This window comes from Talpa occidentalis, unplaced genomic scaffold (assembly GCF_014898055.3).
Source record: "Talpa occidentalis isolate TD23 unplaced genomic scaffold, MPIMG_talOcc4v2.1 talOcc4.5, whole genome shotgun sequence".
Taxonomy (NCBI): domain Eukaryota; kingdom Metazoa; phylum Chordata; class Mammalia; order Eulipotyphla; family Talpidae; genus Talpa; species Talpa occidentalis.
The window spans coordinates 80,474,027-80,498,934 of NW_023604861.1; the positions used below are offsets into that span (position 1 = coordinate 80,474,027).

General features: G+C 39.1%; 1 protein-coding gene across 2 annotated transcripts in view; it reads right to left on the bottom strand.

The window, feature by feature from the left end:
• PPP3R1 (protein phosphatase 3 regulatory subunit B, alpha) overlaps window positions 1-24,660 on the bottom strand; it is a 66,330-nt gene extending 41,670 nt beyond the window's left edge. The window contains exon 1 of one of the 2 annotated variants that reach the window (XM_037527515.2): window positions 24,454-24,660. In XM_037527515.2, the coding sequence (XP_037383412.1) occupies window positions 24,454-24,522 (69 nt within the window). In that variant the 5' untranslated portion in view covers window positions 24,523-24,660. Of the gene's footprint in view, window positions 1-20,782; window positions 21,197-24,453 lie in introns of those variants that run through there. The other variant, XM_037527516.2, reaches the window with a different exon arrangement.
• Between the last annotated feature and the right edge of the window lie 248 nt (window positions 24,661-24,908).

Sequence of the window (24,908 nt, forward strand, 5' to 3'; positions counted from 1 at the left end):
ATGGTCTCCAGTCATCAGAAAAAAAGGAAGTATAGGCTGCCCACAAACAATGACAGTGCAAGTGAGTCCTTCCCAGTTAAACCTTCAGATGAGACACAACCCAGACTGACACCTTGATTTCAGCCTTCTGGGTGGTCTCAAAGCAGAGAACCCAACTAAATTCACAGAAGCTTGTATGATTTTAAGCAGTTACACTTTGGGGCAATTAGTTATGGACCACGATGTAACTGACAAACTGACATTTTGTAGTTTTCTGACTCCTTCATTCTAGGACATTATTTGGCTTTCTCCCATAAGGAAACAGGCTTTCCTCTTGTCTGTTTCTATATTTATAGATTTCAATGTGGATGCATGGATTTTATTTCAGTGGTTTCCAGTGCTTTACCATCATTATCTAATCCGATACCTCATGTTTGGTGGGTGGAGCCTCCCCTCCCCCGCCTGTAGGGGCCCATGTCCTGAACAGGGCCCCAGCTCTGGGGGCCTCCTTCCCCTTCTGGCCCACACCATGTCCCAACCTCAGCATACTTTCCCTGCTCCTTCCTAAAATCAGCAGTTCCCCAGGAGCCTTATATCCTTCTAGTAGAGAATGGTTAACAGTCTCTTTTGATGAAGAAAAGTTCTTAACTTCTATGTAATCTATTTATTTATCTTTTATTTTACACGAAGATTAATCCTTAACACCTAATTACAACTTTCCTGATCTGCCTGAACAAAATGTATACTATGTGAATTTGTATCAGTTTGCTTATTTTATTAATATACTGAAGTATTTTTTTCTGAGAGAAAAGAGGGCAAGAGCCTGCTATTTATGGAGTCTTTGGTGAAGAACAGGGGACCTGTCATGCATATACAATGCAATATGCCAGACATGATCAAAGTATTAACACTGCAGACTTTCAGGTCCCCCAAATAGGTTAGCTTGAAACTAAACATTTCTGGAGATCCATGTAGACGCAACCAGCAACTAAAGAACTTGGGATCAGGGTAAAGACCATGACTGGAGATGTGATTTTGGAAATTATTAGTATAAAATCATCTTTTCAAAAGAGTTCATATGAAGAGGAAAATAAAATTAAAATGATAAAGCACTATTAGAGAATTAGAAGTGGAATTCATGAAAAACGAAGGAAATTATTAAATTCAGGAAGAGAAACAGTGAATATGGTTCTAATCTAATAGTTTAATATTTTACTATAGCTTTATGTTATTCTTTCATGCTTATATACTATAATAGAACATATATATATATTACTTTAGTTCTATTATGGTTCACATTCTGATATGGTTCTAAAAGTCATATAAGGAAAATATTTAAGTAGGAAGGAGTGAAAAGAGTCATATAGTAATTATTACTTCCATTTTTGTGGTAGGTTCAGATTTGATATGAGTTGTATATTTAAAAACAAGGTATAACTGTATTTTGATCAGTAACAACTCTAAATTATGCAGGGTGCTATACTAAGAGCAATTATCAAAACTAGTCCTACAAAAGTATCTTTAAAACAATCTTACAGGCTGAGATTTACTGTAACAAATTTGAGCTCAAACTAATATAATTTCTATAGTAATCTTACCAATATATCACTGTCACACCCTTTCTATATTATAAGAGACACAGTTAATGAAATCATTTCCTTCTCAGAACACTTAAACTCAAGTGCCATGTTACTGCCAAGTCACACTGGCCTAGCAGTTTTAAATCACAGACACATAACAATAAGAGGGTGCAAGATAGGTGAAGAGAGCTGAAAACAGGAGTAGTAGTAGAACAGAAAATAGAGTACTATTACATGGAGATTGTTCAACAACTTTTGTAGGAAGTAAATTTGGTACTGTATTTAAAAACATACAATCCCAAAACAAAGCAGGAAACTTTTTAATAACTATAATTTAGAGAACGATCTCAAAACAGATGAAATAAAGGTGTACGAATGGAAAAGTTCTGCAAACATATTTGTTCTTCATCTGTAGTTTTTGGTTCACAGCATCTAGAAATACTTGAAATTTCCTTAGTGTTTATAGTGTTTAGTAGGCTAAAGCTTTATTTTACTCTTAGTGAATGCAAATTTGGGAAACACCAAGGATGGGGGCTGGTTGTCAGGGAAACCGAGATGAATGTAGAGTTGGAACTTCCAGTCCCAACCCCTGACCTCCAGGGAAGGAAAAGGGGCTAGATGCAGTTATTCAACTCCCAAAGGTTAAAGAGTTAATCAGCTGTAGCTACATAATGAAGCCTCCATAAAAATGAAAGGACTAGATCCAGAGCTTCTGGGCTGTTGAACACAGAAATTTTCAGTAGAATGGCCCCCTTGGAGAGGACATGGAAGTTAATACCTTTTCTCCATACCTTGCTCTATGTATCTCTTCCTTCTGTCTGTTGATTCATACTTTTCAGTAGCCTTTGTAATAAATTGGCGATCTTGTGAATAGACAGATTTTCTAAGTTCTGCACGCAATTACGGCAAATTAACTGAAGCTGAAAGTGTGTACTAGGACACTGATTTACAGTCAGTATGTCATCAGATAATAATATGGGCTTGAGACAGGCACCTGAACTCTGAGGGGGTTGTGGGAAACCTCCAGTCCTTAACCTATGGTCAGAAGCCTGGGAGACCAGTGTTTGCTTCAGGTATCTGAATGAAATGGAGATTGGTCTTGAGAGAGTAAGACCTTTACCTGTAGAACCTGGTATTTCCTAGTAGAGTGTCAGATTGGGCTGAATCCTCAGTCTGGTGGTGTCTGAGAAATTACAGGGAGGTGTGGGGAGGCCTCCCACTGGAACTAGTCTCAGAGTCTCCTGTTGGAACTGGCCTTAAAGACATCCAACAATGCATAGACAATACCCCATCTTGGCTTGTTCTTTTTAAAAAAGGATTTCTTTGTTTCAGGTATATGAAACAATGATTCACTATTTGTATATACAGAGAAATGATCACAGGAAGTCTAGTTAACATCCATCATCAACAATTACTTTCCTTGCTGTGATGAGAATTTTTAAGAACTACTCTCTTAGCTACTTTCAAAATACAATATTAATTTAACCAGTCATCATGCTGTACGTTATATCCCCAGGACTTAACTACTTTATAAATGGAAGTTTGTACCTTCTGACCACACTCTTCACTCCAATATCCCCAAGTCTCACCAATCCCCTCTTCTGGCAATCTGTTCTCTGAATCTGTGAGTTCCCATTTTGGGGGTTTTGTTTGAGTTTATACATGTTAAGTGAGCTCGTGTTGTATTTAATATTGTGTCTCACTTATTTCATTCATCATAGTTCCCTCAAGGTCCACCCATCTTGTCCCAAGGCAAGATTTATCCATTTTTATAGCTAAATATATTCCATTGTATGTATTTCTTTCCTTTCTTCATTCAAACATGGATGGAGACTCAAGTCATTTCATGTCTTGGCAATTGTAAATGTTGCTGCAATGAACATGGGGTGCATCTATCTTTTCAAATTAGTATTTTCCTTTGCAAGTAAATAACTAGAATTGTAATTGCTGGATCATATGGTAGTTCTATTTTTAATTGTCTGAGGAACCGTCGTACTGTTCCACAGTGGCTGCATGAATTTACAATAGTGCAGAAAGAAGGGCTCCTTTATCTCCACATCCTCTCCAACATGTGTTATTTCTTGTCTTTTGATAACCATTCCAACAGGTGTAACTGATACCTTACTATGGTTTTGATTTGCACTTCCCTGATGATTAGTGCAAACCTACTTGCCATCTGTATGTCGTGTTTGGGAAAAGTGTCTATACAGATCCTCAGCCCATTTTCTTAATTGGATAGTTTGGTATTTTTCTGCTATTGAATTGGGTGAGTTCTTTACATATTTTGGATATTAACCACTTATCAGATAGAATTTGCAAATATTTTTCTCATTTAGTAGGATGCCTTTTCATTTTGTTAATGGTTTTATTTGCTGTACAGAACTTTTTAGTTTGATGTAGTTCCACTTGTTTATTCTTGCTTTGTTGCCTTTTAGTTTGGTATTAAATCCAAAATAAACATCACCAAGACCCACATTATGAAGCTTACTGCCTACGTTTTTCTTCTAGGAGTCTTATGGTTTTAGGTACTATATTCAAGTCTAATTCATTTTAGTGGGCCAGTTTCATACATATAAATGTGGCTGGCCCGTTTTCTCACCACCACTTACGGAAGATTGTCCTTTTCCTATTGTATAGTCTTGGCTCAATTGTTGTAAATTAATTGACCATCTATGTGTGGGCTTATTTTTGTGCTCTCCATTCTGTTTCACTGATTGACATGTCTACTTTTATGTCAACAGTATGCTCTACTAGTTACTGTAGTTTCCTAAGGGATTTTTTTTTAAAGTAAAAGCTTTACTAATTTGTAATTTTATTAACAGCATTTTGGAATTTATCAAGCATCTTAAATATTTCCCTTATCCAAGATGTACAAGAATTCTGAATCAGGCAGGCTTATGGCCATTTTACAGACATGATACATACCAAAAAAAAAAAAAAAAATCAAGGTACTCCAATATAGATCTTCTAATTCTACATCCCATGCTTGTTACACCACATCGTATTATGTCTTATCATATCAAACAAAATTCATTAAAAGCAACAAAATCAACAAGATGATTGTAATAATCTCTCAGCATTTAAATGATTGCTTGACATAATCTAACTTTATGAGATAAATAATATGACTAGAATGAGTAATAAAATGCCCAAATAGCTGCTACATGTAAGTTCAAACTGGACAGAGTGCACAGAAGAACTCTAATACCTTAAATAGCTCTACTGAAGCACTTACTATATACTGAATTATAAATTTTCTCTCCATATGTCTGACACAAGGAGTGAAGTCTTTGGGGCTATATCATTTTTTCCTTTGTCTCTGTAGCTAATATTATGTGTGGCATTTGTAATAGAGGAACATAAAAGTATATTAAAGAAGCCAAGGATTTCAAATTAAAGTCTCATTTTATCACCTGTTCTAGAATCTGTAGAACTAAAAATTTTAAGATAAATTAGTTTAAGTAAACAAAACTGCCATTTATAAATCTTGAGTTTCCTTTATTTTCTTATGAAAAATATTGCCACTTTACAACACATGTGAATTGACACATTACTCAAATATGTAAAATAATCTTGATGCATAAAAATTCTATAACTGTTAGAATCAACAGCAGCTTTCTTTCCAGTAGCTTTCTCATCATGTGTAACACACATCTGTTCCCTAACTGTTCATTCACAGAACTTTCAAAGACTTCCTCAGGCTGAGAGGATAAATATAACCTAACTAACTCAGTTACACCTCCTCTGGCTTTCCAAGCCAGCAGGACAAGTACCTATTTACCCATCCATCATTTATATTTACATCGTATGAGAGACAATACTGTGGGAACTGGCTTTATAAGGATGAATAACAATGCACCACCTGCTCTAGAAGCCCAAAGCTTAGGAGGGGAGGCAAATAAACACTATGAAATATAAGACTACCATAATGAAAGTTAGTTATAGATGGTCACTAACTGCATGGGAAAGTTGGGAAAGTTTTCACAGAATGCCATTGGAACAGGATGTTGATACATACCAGGCAGAGTAAAAGGAAATATATTTTGGGAGGGGTGGGGGGGAATGCCCACATACACACACACACACACACACACACACACACACACACACACACACAAGCACCAATAAGAGAAAAAGGATGAGGCATCTGAGAACCAGTTTGATTTGGTTATAGCATAAAGATGGTTAGAAATAAGGATCAGAATATAAGTGCCATATTTTTCAGTAGCATTGAGTTTTAAATAAGGCAATGACACCAGAGTTCCTTTTCAGAAGAAAAACTCTAAGGACAATATGAAAGGCAAGAATGAAGAAAGAAACTAAAGGCAAAACGAAAAGCATCAAGCAGGTTACAGAAGTAGTTCACGTGAGAGAGAAATTTAACTGCGACAAAGGGTGATAAAGCAGTAGCTAGGTATCTTGTGAGGCATTTGTGGGATTTAAATGAGAGAGTATGTTTACTGCAACATGATACGATGTTTCTGAAAAACTTCCCGTTTTTAAAACTTCACATGGCTTAATGAAAATAAAGTTGGAAGGAGATACTCAAAACCTAAGTAAAACTGCAGAAAACTAACAAAGATAAAAATCCTAATAACCATTAACAGTCTCACTTTAACATAAAGATGTGCTAAATAACTAACAAGCATAGGACTTTTTAAAGGTACAGATGAAAGTAATATATAAAGTATAAAGGGGTATGTATTTAAAGCTAAGCACAGGGGGAAAAAAAGAAAAACGTACACACACTTGACTGAATTCTACAATAAATTCTTCCAACACACATAAATAATCAAACTGAGTCAAGAGTAAGAATGTAGGCTGTATGGACAGAACACAGTATTGTATTCTTTAGTACCTTGCTACTTTCAGCTGGATTAGTGTTATTTTGTTTGTTTGGTTTTTTCAGATTATTTATACAAGAACTGGGGTACAGTCAGAGGCGCAGGAGGGTGAGAGAATTCACCAGAGACAGAGCAGGGAGCAGAACAGGCAGACAGACCGAAGACACTGCTGAGGGGAGCAGGGGGCGAGGCAGGAGAGGACAGCCACACCATATTGGTTTCTCCTTGGCCAGCCGGGAACTGAACCCGCGCTGCAGAGGCCTCAGACAGCTTCACCACACGGCCCTCAACCCGCTGCGCCACCAGGGAGGCCCGGATTAGTGTTATTTTTGATTCAGCTGTCACTACTTGATGTCACATAGCATTAACATCCTGAAAACATACATTTTCTTCTTTACCAACAGAATGTGAGTCAGACTCAAGTGCCTCAAAAGACCCTCACGTTTATAGTTGCTTGCTGATTTTGATTTTGATTTTGATTTTAAACCAGAGACACATGGGGGGGGGGAGGACTCGAGTCAAAATAAGGGGGGAGGTGCAATGCTATGGGGAATATAATCAAAATGGAAATGCATACATTGTGCAAAGATGAAAAAAGATGTAAGAATTATATAAAATAAAATATTTAAATAAAAAAAAAGACCCTCACATGACTGAGCTTCCCACCACCCCCCCCCCAACCAAGTCAGATCACATTCCTATGTTATCTTTGTTTAATACAGACAACAATTGATAACTGCTTAAACCTTTGAAATTAGCAAAGGGGAGAAAAAGACAGGTTCCTAGACAGGTGTAAACGGACAAATACTGCTTCCATTAAGGAAAAAAGGGAATACCGAAACGAAGATTACAAATACGAATGTAGTTATATGGAGTCTGAGGTTTCTTGAACACATCCTTATTTAGATAAATATGGGGCTAAAAATATAAATCAGTACATAGAAGATAATGAAACTTTAAGAAAAAATAATTCAAGCATTCACTCAATTCACTTTCAAAAATATTTACTGAATTTCTATAATATGTACTGTTATATGCTGGCAGCAGGGGTATATATAAAAGTGAAGAACAAACCAGTCATGATGATGCTCACATTCACAAAGCTCATATTAAATCATGGGAGGACAGAAAGCTACCAAACACCTACAGAACTAAGAAATTCTGTGCTACAAAGAACACATAAAAAGTACTAAAAGAGTGTAACATAGTCTGGTATGGGAGTAGAGGGCTCAATCACTTATTTGAGGGACGTCTGAAGCATTATAAACAGCATACACAAAAGGATCTGACAGAATTAACAGCTGGAAAAATAAGCATAGCATATAATACCAAATAAAATAAGGCCAAGTGGCTAGAATATAGAAAGAAAGCAGAAACAGTGAAAGAAGCTGAAGTAAACAATAAACCTACAGAGTCTAAGGACTGCTTGAAAGATTTTAGTCTCTATAACATATGAGATCTTAAATGGGAAAGTGATACAATCATATTTAAGAGGGCCTTAGACCAAACCCAGTTGAGAGGCTAGCAACAAATAAAATGATCAGAGAGGGGAGAAAATAATTAGCAATAAGTATTACAGATGCCAAAAGAAGAGAGAATTACAAGAGTTCTCAAAAACTCCAATACTACAAAGAGATTAGAGAAAAATGAAGACCCAAATATACTTAATGAGTATTTACTGGATTTCCAGACAATACTGTCATCAGTATTGTCATCAGTGTTGGGGCCTTCCTGGTGGCTTAGGGGTTAAATCTCAGTGCTATTACATCTATGGCCTGAGTTCAATTCCCAGCCAGGGAGCTAACCCACATATGGGGCTCAGCAGACCTCTCCTGTCTTGCCTGCTGCTCTCCTTAGCAGTGTATTTCAGTAAATCCACCTGTTCTGCTCCCCACTCTATCTCTGGTGAATCCTCACACCTCTGTACCCCAACCTCTGGCCTACACCCCAGTTCTTCTATGCAAAAATAAAATAAATAAATCTTGATGCTCTGTTATCCTACTTTACTCATGTACTAAATAAATCAGATCTAGAATTTATAGTATTTTTTCAAGGTAACAAACTGATCAATGGAAGAGTAAGAAATCTAAAATCTAATCTTTACAACTCCAAATCTCATACTGTAATTAGAAGATTACTGATGACAAAAGCATCAGTGAAATACAGATATGCATAATTATTCTAAACCAGTGCTATCTAACAGACATTTCTGCAGCAAGGGAAAATTTTCTCTATCTGCACTAATACAGCAATCGCTAGCCACAAGCAGCCACTGAGCACTTGTAAGGAAGCTATTGTGAATAAAGAAATGCATTTATAGTTTTATTTAATTTTAATAAAAATTTAAGCAGCCACATGTAGCTAGTGGCTACTGAAATAGACATCAGAAATCTAGATTTTGTGATAGAATGAAAAACAAGACTATAAGCAAATAGAGGTAAGAGTGAAGAAGAAGTATGATGGCAAAGATAAAGACAGAGTAACAGCCAAGTAGAGTTGAAGTATATCTGGCATGTTCATAAACTCTGAGAAAGATTATTATTATGAGTTAGTTGTAATTAATGAAATTCTACTTGTTAGGAAAATAGCTGCAATATGCACAAAGTCACAGATTTCCCTTATTATCTATTAGTATTTGTTTTTCCTAGCATGCCAATTTTTATTAAAAGTTATCTTACAAGCAAATAATACCAGATGATGCCTATAATAGGAAACTGCTTTTGGTATCACACTTAGGAAAATATAAAGGAACCATCCCTAAAACTAGACAGATTAATAATAAAAGCATCAGTTGTTCTAATAAGGCAAAGGTAAAGATTTAATCCTTTTCTTAAAGATTTATTTATTTATGCATACAAAAGCTGGGGTGTAGCCCAGAGGTGCAGGGGGGCGGGGGTTGAGGGATCCACCAGAGACAGAGCGGAAAGCAGAACAGGTGGACTGACTGAAATACACTGCTGAGGGGAGCAGCGGGCGAGACAGGAGAGGTCTGCTGCACCATGTGGGTCACATCGTTGGCTAGGGATCGAACTTGTGCTGCAGTAGCTGGGGATTGCTTCATAGTGCTGACGCTCAACCCCTTAAGCCACCAGGGAGGCTCAAAATTTAACCCTTTTAATAGGTTGCTATGCTTCTCTTTCTTATACCTAGGTTTTAAAAAGCATACCTAATTATACTATACAAATAAAAATAGGTACTCAATGTATTGCTTAAAAAATACACCTGGCTAAAGGATGGATGAATTTAATCATGTTACCAGAAAAAAACAAGTCAAAGAAACATCTCATTTACAGAAATGTTTTGGATAGCCATAGAGTTATCTAAGCGGCCCTTCTGATGATACATACGAGGGTTTTAACTAACTAACAAAACTCTCATGAAGAAACTTATGAGAACCTATGACACTGAATTATCAGTGCTAAATTTTAAAGGTTTTCATATAGAAATACTCAAATGTCTTATTTTTAATGTAAATAATAGTATGTAAAAAGTAGTATTTTATAGTAAAAACTATGTCAAAGACAAATCCAAAAACATCTATTAGTCACATTTCATTTCAAAATTTTATTTCTGTGCCAAGTCTACACATTAGTTATAATTATACTAAGAACTCTTGACTACAACAGAAGTACAGGAATTTTAGGAAGAGAGAGACGTGGAGTATTGATGAAAAGATTGGTCTAGGAAGTGTTCAAATGAGAAAAAAAATTCAGTTTCACCTTGCAAACCTGAAATAAAACAGATGCTTTATCCACTACATTTTGGAGACTGTTTTCTCTTTTATAAGAAATTGTTATCCATGTATCAATAGTTAATGCTAAAAAAAAACATAAAAAACATTCTAGTGGGATAATTATTTTTCCTAAGGATAATTTCATAAAAACACTGTCATAGTTCAGAACCTTGTTAAGGTATCAACCTCAATCATTATGAAGTTGCTAGATGATCAGAAAAATTATGCTGTATTGTTTTTGAGTCAATATTTACATTTAAAATATGGTTAAACTATTTTTATGTTTTCATAGGTTCAGTTTCCAACTGCATTTGAGTTGGCAAGGAAATACAGTCCTAGAGTTAGTTACAAGTTCTACTGAAGCCACAGGGACACGGGGACGCTACCTCTTTTACTAGTGTTTAATGATACTGGCACATTTATCTGACTTTTGGGAGCACCATTTTTAAACTGAATTGATAATTAATTACTAGGTGCCTAGAAATGCTTAAGTGCAATGTTGTACCATAAATATTTTTTAAGTGAATTCTTCTCTTCACCCCCACTGGTTCAGTGACTTAGATATAAAGCAATGACTAAGTCTAATGGGGGAGTCATTAAAATTCTATCTAGTATAATGGTTCCTAAATAGATAATTACAATCAATATAAAGGTAAATTTTAATCATCAATGAAATTACAGCAATTTCCACTCACACAAAGTGCAGTACTTTTCCTAATTTTAATACTAACATATTCAAAATTAACAAGGACGAAGCTATCAGAGGATTGCTCCTGTGAGAGCAGGACCTGTCTATCGAGATGGAGTGAGGCCACTTTCAGTTGCCCACACTAGATCCTATTTCTTTCAGGAATGTAAACATACATGACCATAAAGTCAGGGTCAGCAGGCCCATTAATATACCACAGGCCCAAGAGTAGAAATAACTGGGTGCCATGACCTTTCTAGTGGGGAGTGAGAGGTAGGAATACCCTTAATTTCCAAGGATCCAGTCACATGACTCCCAAATCTTATCACAATGCTCCAGGATCACATCACCCTCTCCAGAGAGGTGGTATCCTCTCTTGAAACCTTTATGACCACTAAGGAAGGCTCAGGATCAATCTCTCTTGTGAGGAGACCCATGCAGTCCTAGAAATGCCCAGGGTACTCTGCCAATCTGTCTCAACACAACTTTCATTTTCAGCACTCTAAGAATATTCACACGTGACACATAATACAAACTTCTGAGATCTTTAGAACACATCATGTAAAATTCAATGCTGCATATCGATTTCAATAGTTTCAATGCTTTGTAATGTTTTCCACAATTCCCATAAACTTATGTTAAACATAAAACAAAAAACCCCAAAAATAAATAAAATATGGTTTAAAAACTTGGAATAAAACTGACTATACTGAGCAAACTAGAAAATAACATGGCTAAAATCTCTTTATGTCTAACCTAATAACCCCTTAAATAAAAACTTAATATTGTAAGTTAAATAACCCATACACTGGCATAGATTAAAAAAACAATTTTTAACATGAAAACCCCCTCCAAGAATATACACGATATTGAACAGTGACCAGCACAGAGAAATGGAGGTAGAGAGGAGATCAGGAAAGACTTAATTTCCATCTTCTACATTTCCGTATGGTTTGAGTTTTTAAACAAATATATTAATAGTGTCCTTAGAACTTTAAAATAAAATTTTGAGAAAAATCAATCTACAACTAGATGTTCCATTTACATAAAACCTGAACTCAGAAAAGAATTCTTTTAAATGAGTTTGTTTCATTTTACACCTAAGTAACTTGATCAGAAGTTGACTAAAGCGAAGATTAATAGGGCATTATGCTCGTTAAAACTTCTGTTTCTTAGATTCATTTCCTAGCTCATTAACACAATGTTGTCCTCTCCTGATTCCACTTATTATTTAATAATTACTTAATACTCTGTTAACTGCCTAAAATCAATATGATCCTCTCCTATTCATTTCAGTTTCAATCTCAAATTCAGTAAACCTTGCCTCCAACTATCTAGTCAGTTACTGAAATGATTTAGGCCACCTCATATGAATTTAATTTTTTTTTTAAGATTTATTCCATTCATTTATGCTTATAAGAACTGGGGTGTAGGCCAGAGGTGGGGGGGCACTTGAGAGGATTCACCAGGGAGGGGAGCAGAACAGGTGGATCCACTGAAACACATTGCTGGGAGAGCAGCAGGGCAGGACAGGACAGGTCTGCAGTGCCATATGTGGGTTAGCAACCAGGCTGGGGACTGAAATCATGCCCCATTTGGCTGGTGATAGCTTGACAACTCTGAGACTTAACCCCTGCGCCACCAGGGAGGCCCTGAACTCCATTACTAAAACATATTAAAACAGGGGCCTCCCTGGTAGCACAAGAGGTAAAGTCTCAGCACTATCAAGCTATTGGCAGCCACTGCAGCCTGCGTTCAGGGAGCTAACCTACATGGTGCAGCAGACCTCTCCAGTTTTGCATGCTCCTCAGCAGTATATTTCAGTGGCTCCACATGTTCTGCTCAACACTCTCTCTCAGGTGAATGCTCTCATTCCCTGCACCTCTGGCCTACACCCCCATTCTTGTATGCATAAATAAAAATTAATTCTTAAAAAAAAAAAATAAAACAGCCTCCCTGGTGGCACAAGGGATTAAGACACAACCTATGAAGTTGTCCGCAGCCACTGCTGCAAGAGTTCAATCCCCCGGCCAGGGAGCTACCCACACGGCATAGCAGACCTCTCCTGACTAGCCCACTGCTCCCCGTAGTAGTGTATTTCAGTCAATCCGCCTGTTCTGTACTCCACTCTGTCTCTGGTAAATCTTCTCACCTCCCACAACTCTGGCCTGGATCCCAATTCTTGTATGTATAAATAAATAAATCTTTAAAAAATAATTTAAAAAAAAAAAAAACAAAAAACAAAAATTAAAACCTACTCTTCTCACCCAGATTTTTTTACCCTCTTTTGATGGCCCTCTTTCCTTTTATTCCTCTTCTGTCCACCATTTCCAGGGCTCATTCCATTTATCATGCTCTTTCTTACAGTTCTGTTTCCTGATTTCTAATTCTAAAGTATGCCATAGCTCTACCCTAAAAAGAACTAAACTTAACTGTAAACCATAGAACTACTGTCATTTTTTTCATAAATATATCAAAAAAGGAACTGACATAGTCTCCAATGTCTCACTCCTATATCCCACTTAATTATGTACACATTCCTTTTTTGAATACTACTTAATAGTGTATTTTATATACTAAGTATTTGGAATATAACAATGAAAAGACAAAGTCTCTGCATCCTCACAATATACATTCCTTTGCAATTTTATTCTCACTACCTAGGACCTCATTGAAGTTACTCTTTTAAAATTATCAACATTTTTCTAATGACCAATTCCATTAGTTTCTTCTTAATTCTTCTAACCTTTCCTCTTCAACTATTAAACATTCAAGTATAACCCTAACTTCTTTTCCAAATATATTACCCAATTTCTTTGTTAATCTTATTATAATGTCTCAAACTCATCAAATTCACTAAAATCAAGCTCACTTTCTTCTGCCACTTCTTTCAACCAGTCTGAATTCCTACCGTTGTTAATAATGTGTCTTTGTCTCCAGTCACCAGGGCAGTTCATTCTTTATGACTGTTCATAACCAATCAGTTTCCTTTCAACTTTATCTTTAAAATGTCTCCAGTTCTTTTCACTTTCAAATCCTTGTAACTTCACACCCATAATATCACAAAGCAGTATCCCTACCTAGAAATTCCTCTCCTTCCAATCACCCAACATCTTATGTCCACAGTAATCAATGATTCCCCAATGGAACCAAACTGAGGTTTAATAGTTAAGATCGTTACAACTTAACATAGGACTTCCTTTACAATCTTAACTCTTACAAAACCTCTTTAATAGTTTTCATCTTCATATCCTTCCCTCTCATATAAATGAATAAGAAAACCCTTCCAGTCTGAAAAATCATTTTGCTTCCTATACTCCTCGTGGGCCTCAAACTATCAATATTAGTAATTCCATCTTTTCCCTTTAAATTTTCAACTACTGCTCCCTCTTTTCTGACTTGTTCTCTTAACCCCAAAATAAATTCATCCTCAAACCTAAATTCTCTAGCATTCATATTCTCTTCTAATCAAACCTTTAAAGAACAGTTTCTACTCAATGTCTTGCCACCCACTCATTCCTCAGCCCATTGCATCCTGGCTTTCCTTGCTACCATTAAAAAATGTTTGTGTACTGTTGCCAAAATCACCAGAACTCTCTAGACTCCTTCAATATCTACACACTACCAATGCCTTCCAATCTGATAAAGTAATAGGGTGGTCCCCAGGAAGGGGGGAGGTTCCAGGTTTCCTGCCCCACCCAAAGGAGGGTGGAGCTGAGCAGGAAGAATAAGAAGCTGAAGAACAGAATGAGGAAGGAAGGAAGCAGGATGGAGATGCAGAAGGAGACCTGGAAGAGGCACATGGAGCAGAGAGACATGTGAAGAAACTGCGCTTGCCTTTTGGTCGTGGACTGGTTGAAAGAGATGTGGGTGAGAGACCCATGGGGAGGATAACAATGGCAGCTTTTGTCTTGATTTTGATTTTGCTCTTTTCCTTCCAGACTTGTCTGGTTGTTTCTGATCCTTTTCTGTGGGTCCACACTGAAAGGTGCTTTAGACTTCTGGCAGGCTTTCGGGCCTTGCTCTGGGCCAGTCCTGTTTGGGTGGACTTTTACCCATGAGGGGATGGGTAACTTTGGGTGCTTGATTTAGGAACTATATTCTTTGCCTTTCTGTACTGTTTACTAATTGCATTAAGGTTCCTTTTCATTGAAGTCTCATATGTTTTGTGTTGATGCGGCAGATGGCAGAACCTATTTAGAGCAGGCAGGTTTGGGGGCTCTGGGGTGCCCCTCTCCCTACCCTACAGCAATAAGACTATTTTTGCAACTATCTCTTTGGCTTATCCTCAGACAACCTTCACAGGTTCCTCATCCTCTACATGACTCTTAAATGCAGAATATTTTAGAGTTTGCCCTCTCCTCATATTTCCTCTTTACAAGATTTCATCCAGTCTCATGGTATCAACTATTACCTAATAAAAATACCAAGAAAACAATCAAATTTTTTTATTTTTCTTACATTGTTATTCATTTTTGTTCAATAAATCTCCCACCACATCACCCTGTGAACCATCACTATAGTCCCTTGTGCTCTTCCCCTCCACCCCCATGCCTTGGATCTACAGTTTGCCTGCAATTTTGAGGGGCTTTTTGACCCTTTGTTCTGTTTTCCTATGTTCCTTCTATGAGTGAAACTATCTGGTATTTTTCTTTTTCCTTTTGACTTATTTCACTGAGCATAATCCTTTCTAGCTCCAGCCGGACAACAATCAAACTGTTACTACAAAATGTCCCTTCTGAGTTCAGATATAGCTAGTCAATTACCTACTGACAATATCTATCTAGTCAATACATGATTAAATTCAACATGTACAAAAGTCATCATCATCCCCCAAATCTCCTTCTATATCTTCTAGGCAGAAAATGTTCATTTCTGAAAACATCTCTGAAGACACTGATGCTAACTCAGAATCCACATTTTTAAGAATCACTGCTCAAATATATGCTGCCTCTTTCTACCAGGCTACCAAGTTCTTTCTGGTATGTCCATGATATCTATGCAGAAAGCACTGTTAGTTCACAGCACTGTATTCTACTGACAGAATTATGCAACACAGCATTTCTAGCATTAAGACTGGATATGAAATGATAAAACTGGAGATGAAACAACAGTCATCCTCAGCAAACTGGAAGTTTCTTGAGGATGCAGTAACCATTTCCATGTATTTCTAGAGCCAAATCTTACCCAAGTAAGTGCTCAATAAATATCTACTGAATAGATAACACCATCATCTATCAGTCACCCAAAGAGAAGCAATGGCAGAATTTAGTCCCTTTTGTCTCTATAATTCAATAGTCACCACGTACTATGCTCTACCCCCTAAATGTTTCTCATACCTGGTTCCTCCCTTCCACCTGCACTATTAATACATTGTTTCAAGTCATTGTTTCTCACATGAATTACTGCAATAATCTCCCCATCTAAATTCATCTGTCCTGTTTTTTATTATCCACATACTCTATCAGATAGATCCCTTTAAAAAACTTAATGAGAAGTAATCCTCTTGCTTAGAAACAGAACCTCCTGGTGGTGCAGGTAGTTGAGCGCCGTGCTGTGAAGCTGTCTGCAGCCTCTGCAGCGCCGGTTCGATCCTGGCCGGCCCACAAGGGTCCCACATCCTGTGGCAGACCTCTCCCGTCCAGACCTCTCCTGTCGCGCCCACTGTTCCCCTCAGCAGTGTATTTCGTTGGTCTGCCTGTTCTGTTCCCTGCTCTGTCTCTGGTGAATCCTCTCACCCTCCTGTACATCTGGCTTGCACCCTAGTTCTTGTATAAAATAAATAAATCTTTATTAAAAAAAGGAAATAATAGCTTCCCACCAGCTTTAAGAAAAATGTTAACTAATTCATATGATATGTAAAAAGCTCCTTTATGAGTTGCAACAATCTGCCCAACACTCAACCCATCCTCTTTTTTTCCCTTCTACCCTGTCCTTCCAGCCACACTGAACTGGCTTGGATCCCATGCCTTCATGACTTTAACCCTGAATTTCTCTACCTAGAGCACCTTTCCCACAAACTAAATACTCATCCTTTGAAGATTCAGCTGGGGCATATCTCTTCCAGTAAGCTTTCTTTGAATGACATTCATCTCCCTGCTCCATCCCACCGCAGTTTGGATTAAGTCTTTCCTCTGCCATGTGCTCTTACACATTCCCATGTTTAGTCTGTTAACAGCACATTATCATACTGCAGAACCGTCTTGTTTATCCCACATGATTAAAGATCATGTTTACCCACACATGATTAAAGATCCACAATTAAGTCATATTTGTACTGTCAGTGCTAGGTACATTAACAGATGCTCAATCAAAATTCAAATGCATCCCTTACTATTCCCTGAAGAGTTGTTTTCAAAATTTAGCATTCATGAAAATTACCTGGAAGACATAAAATCTAGACTGTTGGTCCCATCCCTAGAGTTTAGGATTCAGTGGGTCCAAGGTGGGATCTAATGAGTTCCCAGAAGATGCTTATGACGCTAGTCCAGGAAACATGTTTCAAGTATCAATACTCCAAATATATGTCTCTCCCTATCCTAGACATTTAAAAAAAAAAAGTCTTTTCTCCTATTTGCCTCTAATTCTACCTACTATAATCTTTTTAGACAATCTTTTTAGACCCAGTTCAACTGTCACCTTCATAAAACATTCCCTAATTCAAGATGAGATTTGATCTTGCTTATTCCTCAATTTCTGTCATGCTTTGTGTTATGTTATTCCATGAAAATTCAGGCTAATGGTTTACACACCCACTGGCATTTCTCTTGTGTTCTCCACTTAAGTGAAGTCAGGAAAACTGCCTTAATCATTTTAATAGTCTCCATAACTGAGCACTGTAACCAGTGAACAGCAGACAACATTTACAAGTATTTGTTGATATGAATGAATCTCTGTGCTTGCCTGGACTTCTGGGCCCACAGTCTGTCTGACTCACTTAATCCTCTTGGCCCCTGCTGACTTCCTTATACTGCCTTGTACTCTCACTTGCCCTACTACCTATGACAGATGCCTGATCCTCTCATACTTGTCTGTCCCTCTTACTGCTAACCCTTAGTCAGCTTCTTTACCTTGGACTCCAAACCTTTATTAATTTTCTCCTAGTGACTAATGTGACTTTTAATTCTGCTGACCATGAGAGGTTGCTTGCCTTTTTTTTTAAAGCAATCTTTATTTGTCTCAGAACTTATCTGTAATATGATGTGTATACAATTCTAAGTATAGTCGTTGTAGACAGCAATAAGTGTGTTTTAGGTTCTAATTACAGATGATGGAGATAATTTTAATAAAAAAAGGTTAAAAATACAAACATAAAAAGGTCATTTATAAAATTTAAGATTGTGCGAAGAAACAAAATTTAAAAGGTTAGCTACATATGTACTAGGTTCATATATACAGAACAAAATCTGTATTACCTATTCCAACAAAAACAGATATAAAAAATATCTGGTCATGTTTCTAAATTATACTAGGCATACAGAACTATTTCTGATACATGGAAAGTTAAATAAGTTTCTAAAAATACCCCTACAAATTTATTCCTTCAAAAAATTACTAAATTACAGTTTTCAATCAACCTAAACCTTCTTCTATTTGATTTCATTCTTCCTTTCCTTTCTGTGTCGGTAACAATGAAATACTCTATGTAAAACTATTCCTGTCTACCTGAAAAACTTGTAAAGACTTTTATTTATTTTAATAAACATCTATTTAGTTTATCATAGAGAAGTGATCACTAGTGGGTCAGGGAAAATTCTTAGGAGCTGAGTACTCAGATTTTTGTGTATATATACATGAGCTTAATCCTACCTGGATGCTCAACACTCAGAAAAATAAGAAACTACTTTTAAAGTAGCAACTAAAATTACTGTCACAAAAGATTCTTGCTAGGCTCTATCCAATCATACAAAATTTTCACTTCCCTCTTACTTGAACTAGTCATAAATTAAAATCTTTTGGCAAAAAATGTAAATATGCTCATGCTATCTAGGAGTTCTCATAAAGATTTTCAAAGGTAGTAAAAATTTTCACTGTTGCTCAATTAGTTAAAAAAGAGCTAAAAATCATATACCTAAAAGGAAACTAGAAAAAAAAGAGAAATATTGACTGGAAGAAAACTATACCTTCTGGTAAACCTTAAAATATTTTTGAACGATAAAGACCAAGTACTAGAAAGGTAAATAGAAGAGCTAAAAAGGGATTTCCCCAATTTAGCCTGCTGTTCAAAAAAAAACCTGGTGAGGGGATGCATCATGGGGTGGGGTGTGGTGGGGCCCGGGGAAGGAGTCGAACTACTTGGAAATCACATATACCATATAACACAGAAATAATATGCAAGCAAAATTTTGAGGATCATTGACGCAAAATACATTGTTTATAAAAGTATTCACTGCAATAGACAAAGATCTTCAAATTCTGACCTTCGAATAAAATACATGTACAGGGAAGTTGTATTAAAGTACTTTAAGAACTCCAAAAGACTATGCCAATAAAGAGATTGCACGATGAATGACTAAATTGTTTTCTGTAACAGTCTGGAAAAGCCTAGGTTTTGTGACTTTGAGGGCCAAACTTGTCTGAGCACCTCCCAAACTGGCAGGTCAAAACTTCCTCTACCAAAATCACCAATAATTTATTAAGTCGGTTCCTAGTCTGCATCTTAAGTGTATATTAGTAAGTGCACTTAATCCATTTGTTCTGTACGTTAAATAAAAGCTGGCACCAGACTACTCTAATTTCATTTTCTTCTCTCACAACTACACCAAACTGATCTTAAGTTGCAATGAACAGAACTTCTCTTCATTAAGCCACCACTATATTGTAAATTAACATCTACAGAGTGAAATACAACTAAAAGGCACAAGCAATTACTCAACATCAGCCTAAATATCTTGTGTCAACTGTTTTAAAGACTTTGTTAACAACAGAGTCAAAGTTCGAATATCTGATCTATAAACCAGCACTAGGAACTTTTTTTTCTAGTCTGTATACAATTCTTGATTACAAAGAGGAAACTACCCCGGAGAGCGAGAACCGGTAAGGTAACAGGCTAAAAGGGCGTCGTTGATTTCTTGGCTTTGGTGACAGAGGCGGGAGACACACCCCTAGCGTCAGTCTGAAACACTACAGCAGCGCTTTCTACCTAGGGATTAAATGTGAGGGTAAGAAAAGACAAATTTAAATCGCCATGATTCAAAAACAACCACAAGAGAGAGACTCAGCGAAGATAACAAAGAAAACGAAAGATCCTAGGTAGTGAGGAAGCATTAAGACACAAGGACGCCCACTTATCCAAGACCGAGCTACTCTGTGTTTTCAAGAAGATACACCTTGGACCTTTCCGGTTCGCCAGGGCTGAGCGAAAAGCAGCAAAGAAACCCCACAAGGTTGCAAACAGCAGCGGAATAAACACTAGCAGGAGAGGGGGAAGTAAGTGGCAGGATTCCTGCCAAGCCTCATAGCTCGAGCGGGGAGTGCGAGTGGGAGACAAGAGCTGCTCTGGAAAGTGGGTCTTATGTAAAGACCCATTTGCTACACCTTCTCCCGCGGCATTCCGGAATACCCCCGAACTTGAGAGTGAGTCTGGGGGTGAAAAGGGGCTCCACGTGGAGGAGGGTCCGGAGAGAAGTAATGCGCGGAGACAGCACCCAGTCGGCGCCCGGGGAGAGGGGCCCCGGCAGAGGCGGAATCCCCGCGGCCCGGGGAGGGGGTGGGGGGAGGGGGCGGGGGGGCGCCCCGCCGCGGCCCGGGGGCGGGCGCAGGGGCCCCGCGGTCCTGTCAAGCAGCCGGCCAGCCGCCCCCGCCCGCCGCCTTCGAATCTCCCCGGCCCCCGGCGGCACCAGCCGGACCCGGGTCTCTCGCATTTTCCGGCGGGGGAAGCCGGCCGGGGGCGTCGGGGCTCGGCCCCGCCAGCGGCGGGCGGAGGAGGGATGGGACGCAGGGGAAGCGAAGGTCTCACCATTTTGCTCGGCGGTCGGCGGCGAGGTCGGCGGAGGAGTGTGTCGGCGCTGACGGGCTCCCGCAGGAAGCGGCGGCGGCGGCCCAGCTGCGCTCGGCTGGGGCGGCTGCGGCCCTCGGGACGCCCGCGAGGGAAGGGGTTCGGGCTGGGGGAGGGGAGGCGGCGCCGCGGAGCCCGCGCCGGCCGGGTGACTGGGCGCACGGGAGCCGGCGGGGGTGGGGGCGAGGAGAGAAATTAAGGTCGAGATTCAGCGGCAGCGAGAGCGGGAGGAGGCGACGAGAAGGGAGAGCGACAGAGAGGGGGAGACGCGGGGGAAAGGGGACCGGGCGGCTCGGGGCTGCAGCCTCACGCTCGCGCCGGAGCCGTGACGGACTCACTGCAGTGGCTCGCACTGACCCGCAACCTCAAGGCACGAAAAAGGGGGAGGGCGGGAGAGGGAGGGGAAAGCGGAGCGCAGCGGCGCGCGGGGCGGAGGGCGGGGGCGCGCGAGGAGCCGGCGGAGGGGGCGGGGCTTCCGCGAGCGCCGCACATCCGGGCACCTGCGCGCGGGCTCCGCCGCGGCCGCCGGGCGCTCTGGCGAGCCCTGGTTGGGGAGCGTGGAGCGCGCGGACCACGTTCGCGGCTCAGACTACCGCCCCTTGCGTGCCGCGCGGGGGGAGGGCGGGGGCGGGGGCGCGGGCGCCAGTGACGTCGCGTGGCGGAGCCCTTCCTGTCATGTGGCTGGAGGCGGGCGGGGGAAGGCAGGCCCGGGAGGGAAGGAGGAAATGCGAGGGTACCCTGGGAGGGAGGAAATGCGAGAGGTGCGCGAGCTGGGGGCGAGGGGGACGGGTCCCCGGAGTGAGAGCCTCGTGGGGGAGGAGAAGCCGCTGAGCGGACTTAAGGTGTCAGTGCCACCCAGACCCACACCAAAAAGGTAGAAGAAGATGCAAGCCTTCGGGCTAAAGTTTGTGTTTGGAGACAAGTATCTGCCTCAGGATACTTGGATCCACCACAGAATTACCCAACGCATCTAGACTGTGGTCATCCGGTGCAGCATCGCAGACCCACACTCGAGCGAGAGTTGGCAGAGCCAGGAGCCGGGTTGAAAAGACAGGAAAAGCCAAAGCTGCAGGCAGATGGAGGCGGGAGCTGCCCAGGACAGCAGAGGAGAAGGGCTCCTTCCTACCCAGCTCTGCTCTAGGCTTAACAGTGCTGCAGTGTTTGTTTTTGATAAACACTCAAAGGCACGTTGCCCACTTAACCCTTTGTAGGACTGTATCCACTTTGGTGGTAATTGCCAGTCCCAAAAAATTCAGATATAATGGGAAATGGGCCCTAAAATTACTTAAGGGTGAAAGTTATGTTCAGAGGGGTTGAAAGAGAAAAGAACTATTTTAACCATTTATTCCTTTTCGTGTATTGATAATCGTGTTGTGTATGTGTGTGAATGTTTTAAGTAGTCAGAAACAACTTACTGACAAATTCTTTGAGTAGTTTTATAAGAAGTCATAAAACTGCTTTTAAAAGCAGTTTTTATTTTTAAAAAGCTCCTTACCTGAGCGTGTTTTTCATTGTTGTGGTAGTTATCTTTCCCTATGATAAACAGATCTTTCCTAACAGAGGCTCAGTAATGTATCCTGGGTCTCTCCCCCTCCCCCCTTTTTAAAAATTACTTTGTGTCAGTAGGAGTAAGGAAAACAATAGACTAATTTTTATTCGTTTTCATCATAAATTAAGAATGCTTTTTTAAAGCACTATATAAAAATTGCTCCCTCTCCCTCAAGCATGGTCAGTGGAAATCAAGTCATCATTCTGACAGAATTAAATACTAAAAAGGAATTTGAGCTATATGGGATGCAGTAGACTTAGAGTAACCCATTATTTTGTCATGATTTGGGCCATTTTAAACTACAGTTATTCAACAGATATCTTTTGTGACCCGAAATCAGAAATTTAAAGCTAGGCACTGTTGAGAGATTGCTTAGTCTCTAACTGACCAAAACAAGATGCAAAGCCAGTCCTCTTGTTCCTTTTCATCTTTTGAATCTCCTAGTTTGCACTCCCATTTTCTCAGCTTTATGTAGCAGACATGTAGCAGGCTGCATCTCTAACACTAATTAATTTACTGTGAATACATTGAAAGAGGTAAATCCAAAATGCACCTTTAATACCAAAAAATGAAAGTTTTCCCTCTACCCAAAAGAGAGTATAAGTTGTTTTTCTCTCTTTTTCCATTAAGTTTTGGTAGAAAGCTAGGCATAAGAGAACAAGTATCAAATAGTCTACTAAATGCAAATGTGCCTTTAAGAATCTAGATAAGTGAAAAGGCAAAGGACATATCTAATAAGTGGGACTATTTTTCCTAGAAAACTTAGCAGCCAAAAGATGATTGTTGGGGAGTATTATGCCAGATAGAGAGAGAGAGAGAGAGACTGAAGACAGAGATACCAATTATAAAAAGAGGGGACAGCTAAGCATGTGGTAGTGAGAAATATCAACATCGGAGGAAAGGAAAAGGTAGATATGAACAACTTGAATCCAAAATGAATTAACAGTGTGACTTAGTGGATGGAGGGAACATGATCAGGGAGAAATAGAGGGTGACTGACCAGTTTGAGTTGGGATGACAGAAAACAGTGATCCCATAAAAAGAAATAGGAAAATTAGGAGAAGTTTGATTATGGAGTGAAAACAGATCAATTTGACTTTTACAACTCTAAGTTTGGTTGCTGATGATACATATTCCAGTGGAAGCACCCAGTTGAAGCTGAAAGTCCAAGTCAGAAAAGCCTAAAGATGTGGCAGACAACTTAAAACAGATTGGAGGTGAAATCCTCAAAATTTTACTTTCTAATGATAAGAAAAACAAAGAACCCAGAGATACTGATAAACCTGCAAAGTAGGAAGATTAATGTTTATAGTCATATTTAGACACAGACAACCTCAGCCTTCAATATCTCTTCGATTATCTCTAAGAAGTTGAATTGTCACAGATGTCATGTGTAGACCTTCAAGATCATTATGATATTCAGAAAACTTGCCTTATTCTTAAACATCTGATCACTGCCATTTATTTATAGATAATTAAGGATAGCAAATGAAATAAAATTGTTTAATGTGTTCCAGTGCAATAGTGCCCCCAAATAACCACTCTTATTTATTGGTTATATTGATTAATGTCAACAAGAAACCATGTCTAATTTTATGTACTATCTATACATAGGAAGACAGTATCAGTTAAAAAGGAGAATTAATTAGGGCCTTCCTGGTGTCGCAAGGGGTTAAATCTCAGCACTATGAAGCTATCCACAGCCACTGCAGCACCTAGTTCAATCCCCAATCAGGGAGCTAACCTACATGGCACAAGACCTCTCCTGTCTCACCTGCTGCTCCCCTCAGCAGTGTATTTCAGTCAATTCACCTGTTCTGCTCCCCACTCTGTCTCTGGAGAATGCTCTTACTGCCCCCACCCCCATAGCTCTGACCTGTACCCCAGCTCTTGTATGCATAAATAAATAAAATAAATCTTTTTTTTAAAAAAGGAGAATCAATTAAAGCCATTTAAAAGTAGTATCTGTTTCTTTCTAGTCCACATTTGTTGTTAACATAGAATTAAAGGAATGTGTACCTCTCTTGCTAGGTAAGACTTATATGTCCCAACTCAGGAATCCAAGATAGAAGAATATTTTTACCTTTTTGTCGTCTAGTTTCAAACCACAAAAGCCTCCTGACATGGAAAACTGGAATTGCATAGGAATCATCTTCTTAGAATTTTTTTTTTTTTTTTTTTTTTGGTACTGAGGAAAAAGCAGGGATTCCCAATGTCCCCTTTTCCAGGGTGTGGTTGAGGAAGGGTTACTTGTCACTGAGATGGCAGGGAAGTAATTGGTTCCTTTCTTGCTAAGCAGCAGAGATATGAGTCAAGGATTCTAAGTTCCACCTTGGAAACTCATTTCTCCATAGAAACTAGTTTTAAAAGACTTCTGTTAACATTGGCCTTCCTATATTTGTGATTAAAAACACAATAGTAGAAACTGCTCTTAAAAATATGACGTTCTGTGATTTAATGATTTTGGATGTATTCATCCAAAGTACTAGATGAAAAACTTTAAATTATAATTACTATTTAAATTACTGATTATTTGCA